We start from the raw sequence: 12,287 nt of genomic DNA on the forward strand, positions 1-12,287 counted from the left end.
TATTGTGTTAAAAGGATTCTGAGGCTAAATTTTCACTTGGGTGAAAAAAATGGCGGGATTAATTGTGATGTCTTTCCTATCAGAAGGGCAAAAATACAGACAAACCAATGATAGGGTACAGTGGTGCAAGTTCTAATGTCAATAATTAAAAAATTAGGAGATCATTTCACAACATTCATTGGTCCATCGTAGTAAAAAATGAGTAACTAATTTAGTCAATAAGGTTAAAAAGTTAGTGCAGCCATTTGGCATTAACTAAACCTAGCAGCCATTTAGCTGATGGATGTGATACAGCATAGCAGCTCTCTGTACCTCTGTATTTATGTTAATTAGCAGTGCTGTTCCTTCATCATTCTGCCTCTCCATTTTTAAGAATACTCATTAAAGGCTGTCAATCCAATTCTTAAAATAATGAATGAATACAAGTATAAATGTAAATGAAAATGACGAAACAGTTTGTCATATTGGTTTATATAGATTGAGAATCTGAAAAGAAACTTCTCTTCCACACCCAAATGTCGTCAGATTTCAACTGTTGCCTTAGGATGCCACTTTTCTTTATTGCTGTCAAACTCAATATGTTTTTATGAAAATGGCTTACTCCATGTGCCTCAAATTGGCAGCATAGTTGAATATTCCATGATGATTCTGAAAATTGAATTTCTTGCTTTAGAGAGTAGCCTGGCATTCTTGTATAGGGCTGGGGATTTGCTGCCAATTCTCTAAGAAGAAATTATCTAAAGAGTAACCCAGCCATAGGAAAATATGAGTATGTGTCTTATCTAATCTAAGACTTCCAAGGAATTTTTTGCACTGTGGTTTCTGGTGTCTCTAGTTCTAAAAAATTTCTCAGAGTAGATATGATAATCCTTGAAAAATCTAATTTTAAGGAAGAGAAATGATGAGTGACAGAGCTCCTGGGAGCAGTTCCAGTCTCATCTTTCTGGAGGATGGAAAGGAAATGGCTGTTATAGATTGGGCTTTATTGTCTTCCTTTCACTATGTTAGGAACTTTCATATATGGAAGCTTCTTTAATCAAAATCACTACTTTGAGAACATCGAATATTGATAATTTCTGTTTGTGAAAGTTGGTTCTGATTATGATTTGCACATAATGGTGGGATTAACCTTCTTCCTTTTCCTTTTGCTTCTACTCATGTTATTGCTTCTACTCATGTTAATTCTTCAGTTGCTTTCTAAAGTCAAAGGTATGTTATTATTCTTACTAAAAAATATTGACTTAGGATCCTTTTAGTCTTTAAAATGTAAACTCTTGGCTGGGTGTGGTGGCTTATACCTATAATCGCACCACTTTTGGAGGCTGTGGCAGGAGGATTACATGAGCCCAGGAGTTCAAGACCAGCCTGGGTAACACGTTGAGACCCTGTGTTAAAAAAAAGTAAACTCTTATGATTTGAGTTTTACCACTGAATTCTTCTTAAGAAAACAAATCTTTTTTATCTAGGTTAAATTTAGTACCTCACTTAGTGATTCCTGAGTATAAGATAGATATTTAGTATGTAGTGGTTAAACAGCCCATTTGTTTGAATGTAGGCTTATGTCAGCTTATTGAAGCTTCATGAGTAAAGGACAGTGATTGGTGATGTGTATTAAATGTGTAACTCTTTGCGTGCAATTCTATCTTGGGTTTCCAGCAAAAAAAAACAAACACAAATTTTCTTTAGTCCTCTCCTATTTTTGATAGGAGAGTCTGCTTATTAGATATCACTTACTACTTGATTTGAAGTTTTTATTGCATTTTCCAGATCATAACTACTTTATTTTCTTTGTTTAGCATGTTTCTTTACAGAGATCATCCTACACTTTTATCAGAAAATGTTAAATAATTGCTCATTTTTATAAACATTAATGTTATGCTGAAAATTTTAACTTTAAATAGATGATTCTAAATGGAAGAACAGGTGCTCAGATACCAAATACTACTTCCCTTTTCAGTTCTGCCAACCATTCAGCATGGGCAGCAGATACTCAGTACAATTGAAGGCATTCCAGTAACTTTACCATGCAAAGCAAGTGGAGTTCCCAAACCATCTGTCGTCTGGTCCAAGGTAAATGAGACATCTAGTCATATTTCCTGAAGAGCAGAGTGTAAAGTTCACCTGCAGGTTATCTCCAGTCATGAGCAGGAGGCTGGGGGAGTGAGGCATGGGAAGAAGAAAAGTCAATAAAGGGTTTCACTGAGCTGCTTTCCTCCGTGGCTGGACAAAAACCTTCAATGTGCTAGAAACCCTCCAAGAAACCATATAGAGGCACCTCAGAAGGATCCCTCTGATGGACAGGAAGTGAAGCATTTATACATGACATATTCCGTCACTTCCCGAGAAGCTTACACGGCTGCACTTCCTGGCTGCCTGTGCACAGGCTGAGTGGCCTTCTGGGGCTTTGGATAAAGCCCTGAGTCCAAAAAAGAAAAACCTTAAGTGCATGAAGGATGACCCTGGTGGAATATGTGGAGCTGTCCACTAGAGCTGCACTGAAATTAAGAGGCGGCTTAGGGATGTGGCATAGGGCGAGAAAGGATCTGCCACGACATGAAAAGTGCTTAGAAAAGTTCCCAGGCGGTGTTATGGAAGTGTTCACTGTAGCATTGCTAGTACCATTCAAACATCAAGTAGGTGACTTCATTAAAGACCTTTTAAGGTCCCTTTTCAGTAATATGACTGCATGGATTTTCCTATTTATAAAGTTCTATGGTATAGTCACAAATTCTATGCATGACTAAAAATTATAAGACATATATACAAACCAATTTATTCCCTTCTATATCCCCATCATGTTGTTCAGCTTTTACTTGTATTTTTGCATTGAAGAAAAGCCCATTTCCTGAAGAACTACTATTATCCTTGAACAGCCACAAATAGGACTTGGCACATTTTCTGTAAATGAATTTGAACCCAGCAGATACTAAGTAATATAAAGTAATAACATGCTAATGAAGTGTGGCATTTGTATAATTAGCACTACTAGTGTTTTCCCATACCATCAAGTTTTATCTATTTACAAATTTCTGAAATATGGAGAAGTTGGCATTGACAGTTGTAAATAAATTAAAAGGTTAGCTTTTTAAAAAATTCTGGACAGAAAAGTCACAGTTGTAAATAAATTAAGAGGTTAGCTTTTTACAAAATTCTGGACAGAAAAGTTTGAAGCCCATCCCCAAACTGCACAGTACCTAGCACTGAATAGAAGTTTAATGCATTGTAAGGAAAATGCAAAAGTGAAATCTTTCCAGGTTGGCCTTTGTGCTGTGGCCAAGTACAGAGGTGAAGAACGTGGGCTCCAGAGCCTGGCTGCTGGGTTCCAATCCCAGCTCCACCGCTGACGGGCTTTGTGATCTTGGGCAAGTTACTCCACTCCCCTCTCCCACGCTTTAATACTCTAAATTGTAAAATGAGGGTTGTGGTTGTTGCCAGTCATAAGATTGTTGTGAGTCTTAAAATGGTTGATTCAAGTGAAGTGCTCAGAGCAGAGCCAGGCATAGCACAAGCATTCACCGTACCATCCTTACCGTGACTGTTATTCCCTGCCTTCTTAAGTAGCTCTGGAATGAAGACGATATGATTTGGTATGGAGAAATATCACTTTTAGTACTTTTATTTGTCTAATTTTTCTATAAATCACTTTTTTCAAGTTAGCATTGTAAAATGTAGTCTATTTCCCCCTTGGAGATTTTTTTTCTCTCTCTAGTCCTCTTCCAGACATTAAGTCACTCTTTTATGGTCTTAAAAAAAATCCCTTTGCTTTTTGCTGTGTTTTGCAGAAAGGAGAGCTGATTTCAACCAGCAGTGCTAAGTTTTCAGCAGGGGCTGACGGCAGTCTGTATGTGGTGTCACCTGGAGGAGAGGAGAGCGGGGAGTATGTCTGCACCGCCACCAATGCCGCCGGTTACGCCAAAAGGAAAGTGCAGCTGACAGTCTACGGTGAGAGCTGGTGGAGGAGTGGTTTTAATTGACATTGTCTATCTGTGCCAAAACTCACAGTTCTTTCCCCAGTACTGTTACCAGATACATGTACCCCTAAAGTGAATTGCTCTCCCAAGTTTACATATATATATATATATAAATTTTTTTTTTTTTTACAGAAATACATTTTTTACTGCCAGCCAAAATCACTTCTACTTAGATTCTGATTTTAAGGAATGCAATCATAGTCTTTTGGAAAAATTTTATGGTGTTTTCCCAAAAAGTATGCTTATTGCACCCAACCCTCTTCAGTAACACCAGTTAGTTAACACTCCTAGCAAAGGCAAACCTCAACAATGTCTTGGGTAGGCCCTCGAGGAGTTACTTTTACAGATGGTAAGACTCTGAGAGGGCACTGCCGCTGATCTCTTCATTGTGTGAGTAGGGAAAGTTTTCATCGTTTCTCTTTTAGTTCTCACAATAAATGTATTAATGGAAAGTTTTAGCTTATGTCCTGAACAGCATCTTTTTATAAATTACTTCAGAACATTATTAGTAGTCCACATTTTAATGTAAATTAAAACTGTGCTTTGTTTTCAATGTACTATTTCCCTTCCAAAACTTGTGTTTATTTTAGTAAGGCCCAGAGTGTTTGGAGATCAGCGAGGACTGTCCCAGGATAAGCCTGTTGAGATCTCCGTCCTTGCAGGGGAAGAGGTAACACTTCCATGTGAAGTGAAGGGCTTACCTCCACCCATAATTACTTGGGCCAAAGAAACCCAGCTCATCTCACCGTTCTCTCCAAGGTAAGAGATCTGGGATGAATTGCAACACATGAAAATGTAATAAACCTCTTGGGACTAGATGGCCATGCCTATTCAGGTTTTCAAATGTCTTTTAAAAAATCACCTTTAAAATTGAGATAATTCACACGTACATCTGAGTCTACAGGAAGTATTTATAACATCTGAATCATGCTGCTGACATCTTTAATGTCAAAAATGCTAACATTCAGCTTCGCCATAATTTTCCACTGGTGCATTTTACAAGTTAGTTGTTAAAGTGGAGCAAAATTCTATGAGGTTCCTGTTAGCCCAGTGTGTAAGCACACATGGATTTCCATTCATCCCATAAGAGCAATAAAATACAGTAGGCACACTCTAATCTCCAGGATTTGACTTTCATTGGATGGTTTTTGTAAGTCTTCTTGCTTAAACCCTTATTCAAATATGGGCACACTGAGGCAATATACTGTATTTGATAGGCTAAGTGACATAGCAAGAAGAATGGTGGAGCTTTAGAAGCACAACCTTTGTTGCCATCCAGCTATGAGTTTAAATTTTCTCTTCCACTTAAAGTTTGCCTGAAACCTTTGGCAATTTTTAAGGGGTCTCTCTCTGAACCTGTTTCCTATTTATAAAATGGGAACAATACTCACCTGAGAGAATTATATAAGATAATGCACATTTCAAAGTCACTGTCTCTAGTTCTTGGTTACTGTTTTAACTCAACGTCAGTGCACAGGTTACTGATGAAATAAGAATTAGTCACCAGTCCATAATTTTCTCTAGAATTATTGATATATAATTATGAAGGTATAAATTTATGCAAGTATAGTTTACCTACTGCTAGTGAAGGAAAAAAGTTAAGGACTTTATATAATTTTGCCATTTGTTTGAAAAAAGTATGTGTTTTGAATATTTTTGAGTAAAAAATTACAGTAATACAAATCAGAAAGTTCTACTGTTTCCTTCCTCAGTTGCAATTCCTTTTCCCTTTTCCCAGGGGCAAACACTGCCACAAACTTGGTATGTGATCTAGACATACATCCTTAAACAATGTAGAATACTGTGTACTGTTTTCAATTTTGTTTGTGTGTCTGTTTTCAATTTGCCATTGTAAGAAATAGTGTATTATTATTTTGTTACTTGCTCCTCAACGTTTATCCACTATTATACATAGCGATTATGTTTATCCATTTTAACTCCTACATGCATATTCTGTATTTCCCTTTTTTCATTCCTCTACTTATGGACATTGTAGTTTGTTTATTCTTTCTATTTTTTTGTTTTAAAAACAAGGCTTTTCAGAGATTATCTTTGTATATATCTCTTTGTATACTCGTGCATAATTTTATGACCTATATGCAGAGCTGCAATTCCTGGTCAAAGCAAATTCCCATTTCCAGCTTTGCAGGCATTCCTAAATTGCTTCTCTCAAGGGGCAGTGTTGATTATCCATCCACCAACAGAGTATAGGTGTCCCTGTGTCCATGTTCTAATCAGTGCATGGTATTGACTGACTTAGGAATTTTTGCCAGTTGGTGGGTATAAAGTGGCATTTTATAATTGTTTTAATTTTTATGTGATTGGCTTCAAGTGAACTAAGAACGTTTTACCTGTTTGTTGGCCATTGGTGGTACTGGAGAATAACCTGTAACTCTGTTACAGTTTTCTGATGACTTGTCTTTCTCTTACTGAATGTAGAAATTTGGTCTTTATTTTTGATAGTAACCTTTTTTATTTTATATGTGTTGAAAATATATTCTCTCAGTCTACTGCTGTGGTTTCATGTTTATGTGTGGTGTCTTTGGTTGTACAGAAGGTTTCAGTTTTTAAGGAGCACAATGTATTAATCTCTTCTTTTTCAGATGTGTACTTTTTGTATCTTCTTAACATGAAGAAGACTGTAAACACAGCCTTCAATGTTTGATTCTATTTTAAGTTTTGTTTTTCACATGTTGGGCTTCAGTCTATCCGAATTTTAAATTTTGTTAATAATATCAGGTAGTGTTCTAATTTTATTTCTTTATTTTCCCATTTGGAAAGCCAGTTGCCACATCATTTTGAATAGTTAGCACTTTATTACTTTTTGTAATATCACCTCTGATGTTGCATGTTACATGTTGAGTTCTCACGTATGCTCAGGTCTTTCTTGAGGACTCTGTGCTTAACTGTTTCTTCGTTTGCATGTCTCTGGGCCAGTAGCACTCTTCATTGACTTAGCTTTATAAGAAATCTTGGTATTAGATAAGTCTACCTAGTCTTCACTGTCTTTTAAAACCATTTTAACACAACACATTTATGTTCTTATATGTAGATCTGGCTCACCCAAATGCATTATTATTCAATAGGAGGACTATATTCAGATATTTTTAAGATTTCCTTTAACATTGTAGAAAATAATAATGAAACATTCAAAATAAATTCAAAGTTGACTCAAATATACCTTTGCTTTATGGAACAGAAAGATGTTTAATTATTTGGCAATTTTCAGACCACTAAGATTTAAAAGTAAAATAAATCATGTTTTTGTGTTTTCAGGAAGATCATCCACAAGATAATTATGAAAATTCCTGACTTTTAAGGTGTATAGATATACATTACAGATGGGAAAATGGTTTAAAAAACTACTTGTAGAGTAGTAATTTCATACTGAAGTGTAGCTGCATAGGGGATATTTAAATTCTACTGTTCCCTGGTGTACTATATGGTTTCTTTCTTTTAGACACACATTTCTCCCTTCTGGTTCAATGAAGATCACTGAAACCCGCATTTCAGATAGTGGGATGTATCTTTGTGTTGCCACAAATATTGCCGGGAACGTGACTCAGGCTGTCAAATTGAATGTCCATGGTGAGTTTTGAAATGAGAGCATATGATAACCCTGTGGACTGGCCATAAGAAAACCCATAATCCTAGTTTGTTTGATAGTTAATTTCCAAATTGCATATAGAGTAATTAAAGAAAAAAATTCTCTAAAACCTGAGACTTGAGATTTACTTTTGTTTATTCTGAAAACTTTTCCTGCTATTTATAAACAATCTTCTATTTCTTCCTTTATCAAATAAACTGTATTAAATATTTGGATCTCAGTTTTCCTAAATGTCAACAGTTACTTATTGCTATTATTGTTGATATACAGTAGTAAAAAAATGTGTTTAAGCTGATAGCATTTTATAGAATCCTATACAAATTTTACAATAATAATTTAGTAGTATTTAAATGATCATTTTCAATATTTAAAGATCTCAGCAACTGAAAAAAGTCTGTTTCCGAGGATTCTCTGACTTCGACTCCCCAGTTAGTTTGCTCCAATCCACACACTTCATCCAGTTAGTTCTTCATTCATTCAACACACTGAGTGCATACGTTACACCAGTCATTATGTAGATGAAAGATATTCAAGTATCAGAAGAAATTAGATAGTATTGATCTGATTTCATTTTCAGATGAATCGCCACAATTGTGTCCCTGTTGATCATGGGGTTTGAAGTTACACAAGAGTTCTGTCATTTACTAGCTCTAGGGCATCAGGCATATTAACTAACCTTTCTTATCTTTAGTTATCTCTTTCATAAAATGATAATATCATCAAATATGTAAGGTTGTTGTTAGTGACAGCCTTTAGAAAGCATTCATTAAATATTAAGTTAAAGAAAAAAAGACAGAGAAATTGGGCTTTTTTGGGATGTATGGTACATATATTCTAATTATATCCTTGTGACTTAACTTGATTCTACAGTGCACAATGCATGTATGTGGAAATCTGGAATCCTTTGCTAGTATTTTGATAAATAACTGCATTGAAATTTCTAACGTAAGATGATAAAAGGAAGAGATAGAGGCTCTTCGTGATTTTCTTATCTGAAATTAGCAAAGGCTTTCATGAGAAACTTTTCTTATTGCCTGACTGACCCTTCTACAAAGAGAACAAAAACTGAGTAAATGGAGAGAAGTGTTTTTGGTTACTCTCTTACATTACAGAAATTATCCGGATTGCCTTTTAAGAAAGTTTTTAACCTAAAGTTATTTACAAATTAAAAGAAGCCTAAAGTTTTAAAATGCTTGCTGTTCTTCAAGTTTGGAACTAAGAGTTTTATGTTTACTATTTCCTGCAATCCTTGCAGTGTACCAGCGTTGCAGGCTATTTTCTCTGGATTATCAAGAAAACAGGCCTCAGGAAGTTTACCGGCTTGCCCTAGATCACCTAGCTAGTGAATGGTCCAAGGCCAGGTCCAAATCTTGAAATTGTTTCACTTTTTCATGCTGTCTATTGATAAGGAGCTCTCATTAAAAGTGAGTAAAGGAAGGAATTTGTAAAAGTTGGATTATTAATACTCGGTTATTATTTCTAGTTCCTCCAAAGATACAGCGTGGACCTAAACATCTGAAAGTCCAAGTTGGTCAAAGAGTGGATATTCCGTGTAATGCTCAAGGGACACCTCCTCCGGTAATCACCTGGTCCAAAGGTGGAAGCGCCATGCTGGTTGATGGAGTGCAGCACGTTAGCAGTCCAGATGGCACTTTAAGCATTGACCAAGCCGTGCCCTCAGATACTGGCATATATACATGTGTTGCTACTAACATAGCAGGCATTGATGAAACAGAGATAACGCTACATGTCCAAGGTGATTTTTGATGCAGGAAAATATATATATGTGGGTTGGGGAGTAAGGAAAAAGCCCTGGAGCTAAATAGATTATCTTGTATAATCTTAAATCACTTTAGAAAGTGGCTCACGCCTGTAATCCCAGCACTTTGGGAGGCCGAGGCAGGTGGATCACCTGAGGTTGGGAGTTCGAGAGCAGGCTTATCAACACGGAGAAACTGTCTCTACTAAAAAAAAACTAGAAAATTAGCCCAGCTACTCAGAAGGCTGAGGCAGGAGAATTGCTTGAACCCAGGAAGCGGAGGTTGCGGTGAGCTGAGATGGTGCTACTGCACTCCCGTCTGGGCGACAAGAGTGAAACTCCATCAAAAAGGAAAAAAAAAAGAAAGAGTTCTATATAACTTTTATGACTCTTTAACGTTGACAGGAGTACCATTCCCAAAAGAAACGAAACATGTCATTTCTAAACCTGCATGAATTTTTGTATATTTACTTTCGAAACGAAGTTGTCGTGGATCATGTAGATTACGGAAACAGTCTTAGGTGATGCCCCACCCACTATTTTTGGTTTGGGAGACACTGTGGGAAGAGTGAGTTGGAGTAGGCTTTCACCCCACAGTGCTGGGGTGCACTCAAAATAGAGCCTTAGGAAATCTGGGTCCGCTACTTCTCTATTAATACTGATATTTATTTTGAAGATTTAAAGATCAATGTTTGTTTCTTCTGACAACAAATATTGATTGAGTTCTTGCCAAGCATCTGTCACATTCTAGGTGGTGACGAGAAAGTAGCGACAAAGACAAAACCCCTGCTTTCATGAGCTGTCCTAGTGTGAGTAGTCAGAAAGCAAGCAAACAAATAAGAAATACAGATTGTGAAAAGTGCTTTGCAGGAAATTAAAATAAGGCAATGGTCCTCAGAGTTGCCTACTTTAGATTAGACTATCAAGCAGGACTTCTCTGAGGAGGTGGTCTTTAGAGTGAGATCCTCTGCACTGGGAAGATCCAGCCACATGGAAATCAGGGAGAACAGTATTCTTGTCAGAGGGAATACTAGTACAAAGACAAGAAGAAAAGATAAGCAGGATGTACTTAGCACAGTACTAGATAGTCTTAGTGCTGTCCTGAGTATCAGTACTAATACTGTTCTAAGTATTAGACAGTACTACGGGACCTGGCCCATTGCAGTTTTGTTGGATGGTTGGCTCGAGTACTAATGTTTTCCTGTTCATTCCATAAACTTTATTGGGTATTCATGTTGATAGTTGAATGGGAAAGATAATAATTCATGAAATCTCATGACTACATAATTAGACATTGGTTAGTGCCATCATGAAATGGTAGAAGACTCTATATGAGCTTTTAACAGAAAGACAAATCATAGAAGGCTTCCCTCGGGGTAAAGACACATCAGCTGAGATTTGAAGGATAGGAAGAAGTGAGGGGCAGCCCTTCCAAGAGAATGTAGAGAGCACTTTCTGGGAGAAGGACATAGACTATTAACAGAAGGGCACTGGGTCATGTCTAGGTAGAAATGTTTGGCAGCTGGAAATAGGAATCATATTTAAATATTTTGGAGACACTAGGATCAGTCATCAATCAATAAAGGCCAGCTGGCTGCATTTCGGACTGAGGGCTGAGTAATATGTGATGAAGCTGGAGATGTAGTCATGGGTCAGATTATTCAAGACCCAGGAAACCAGACTAATGAATTTAGACTTTATTCTAAATGCAATAAAAAGACTTTAAGAAGTCATCATTGGGAAAGTGATGTGGCTGATTTCCAGTTTTAAAATATTATTCTTTTGGGAAGGTATCATTTGGCTAGAGAAGTTAAGGGAAACTGGTATAGACTATTGCAGGAGCTCAGGCAAAAGATGGTGGTAATTAGAATGGGGAAAAGAAGGGAATGGGCTAAAGAATAGTTAGGAAAGAAAATACTCAGGACATGGTGCTGGATTGGATATGAGAGTGAAGGAGATGGAGCTCTCAAGAATAACTCCCAAATTTGTTCATGAAATGAATGGATGATGAAGCTGTTCAGAGACATATACTGACAGGGGGCACTTAGGAAAGGACTGGTCTGAAACTTTATCTTACAGATAAGACGAGTACAAGTAATGATTTGAATTAGATAAGTCAATGCTGAGATTTGTATTTCAGAGAGTATTCTGGGGACTGTGCAGAATATCAATCTAAAGAGGAACATGTTTGAGAAAAAAAATCCCCATAAGAAATCTATTGAAGTTGTCTGGTAAGAGAAAATAGCGGTTGGAAATAAGCGATGGTCTTAGGCATAGAGAGGAAGACACAGCTATGTGCACATCTCTGGTATTGTATGATTGGATATGGAGGTCAAGCATAAGGGAGAAAGAAAAATGGCTGTGTGGACCATTGTGCCTTCATTGAGGGAATAAGGGAAAAAGAACAGGATTGCGGGAAGCATAAAATAATGAATTTTGTTCAGAGAATTTTGAGTTTAAGGCACTGGGTCACGTCTAGGTAGAAATGTTTGGCAGCTCGAAATAGGAATCATATTTAAAAGAATAATCAGCAGAGATAGCAATTCATCAGTGCAGGTAGTTAATTGTGCCTTAGGAGAGTTTGAAATTGCTCAAAGAAAGACTGTGTGTTTATTTTCCTAACAGAACCACCCACTGTGGAAGATCTAGAGCCTCCATATAACAATCCATTCCAAGAAAGAGTGGCCAATCAACGCATTGCATTTCCATGTCCTGCAAAAGGTGTGTGATACTCATAGATACAGGCATTAGCATCCTGTTCTATTATATTGTTTCAGAGTCCTGTGTTGAACCCAAAATGTCATCTTTATAAAATTCCCGCATCAGTCCTTGTTACGTTTGAGCATGGTAGAAATTAACCTGTCTTTCAGATAACAGCTCTTTGAATAAGTATTTTTTTCCTTTCAGGTATTTTATTGCTTTCAATGTAAAGACTTTCCATTCTTTCAAA

The 12,287-nt window shown here is 36.8% G+C and overlaps 1 protein-coding gene across 12 annotated transcripts in view; it reads left to right on the plus strand.

The window, feature by feature from the left end:
• HMCN1 (hemicentin 1) overlaps window positions 1–12,287 on the plus strand; it is a 532,161-nt gene that overhangs the window by 330,395 nt on the left and 189,479 nt on the right. For 11 of the 12 annotated variants that reach the window (XR_013529004.1, XR_013529005.1, XR_013529007.1 and 8 more), the window contains 6 exons: window positions 1,958–2,070; window positions 3,783–3,942; window positions 4,562–4,730; window positions 7,432–7,559; window positions 9,062–9,334; window positions 11,963–12,058. Coding sequence is in view for 8 of the 12 variants with exons in the window: in XM_035280045.3 (XP_035135936.3) it covers window positions 1,958–2,070; window positions 3,783–3,942; window positions 4,562–4,730; window positions 7,432–7,559; window positions 9,062–9,334; window positions 11,963–12,058 (939 nt within the window). In the remaining 4 variants the exon portion in view is untranslated. Of the gene's footprint in view, window positions 1–1,190; window positions 1,210–1,957; window positions 2,071–3,782; window positions 3,943–4,561; window positions 4,731–7,431; window positions 7,560–9,061; window positions 9,335–11,962; window positions 12,059–12,287 lie in introns of all 12 variants that reach the window. The other variant, XM_035280052.3, reaches the window with a different exon arrangement.

This window comes from Callithrix jacchus, chromosome 18 (assembly GCF_049354715.1).
Source record: "Callithrix jacchus isolate 240 chromosome 18, calJac240_pri, whole genome shotgun sequence".
Taxonomy (NCBI): Eukaryota; Metazoa; Chordata; class Mammalia; order Primates; family Cebidae; genus Callithrix; species Callithrix jacchus.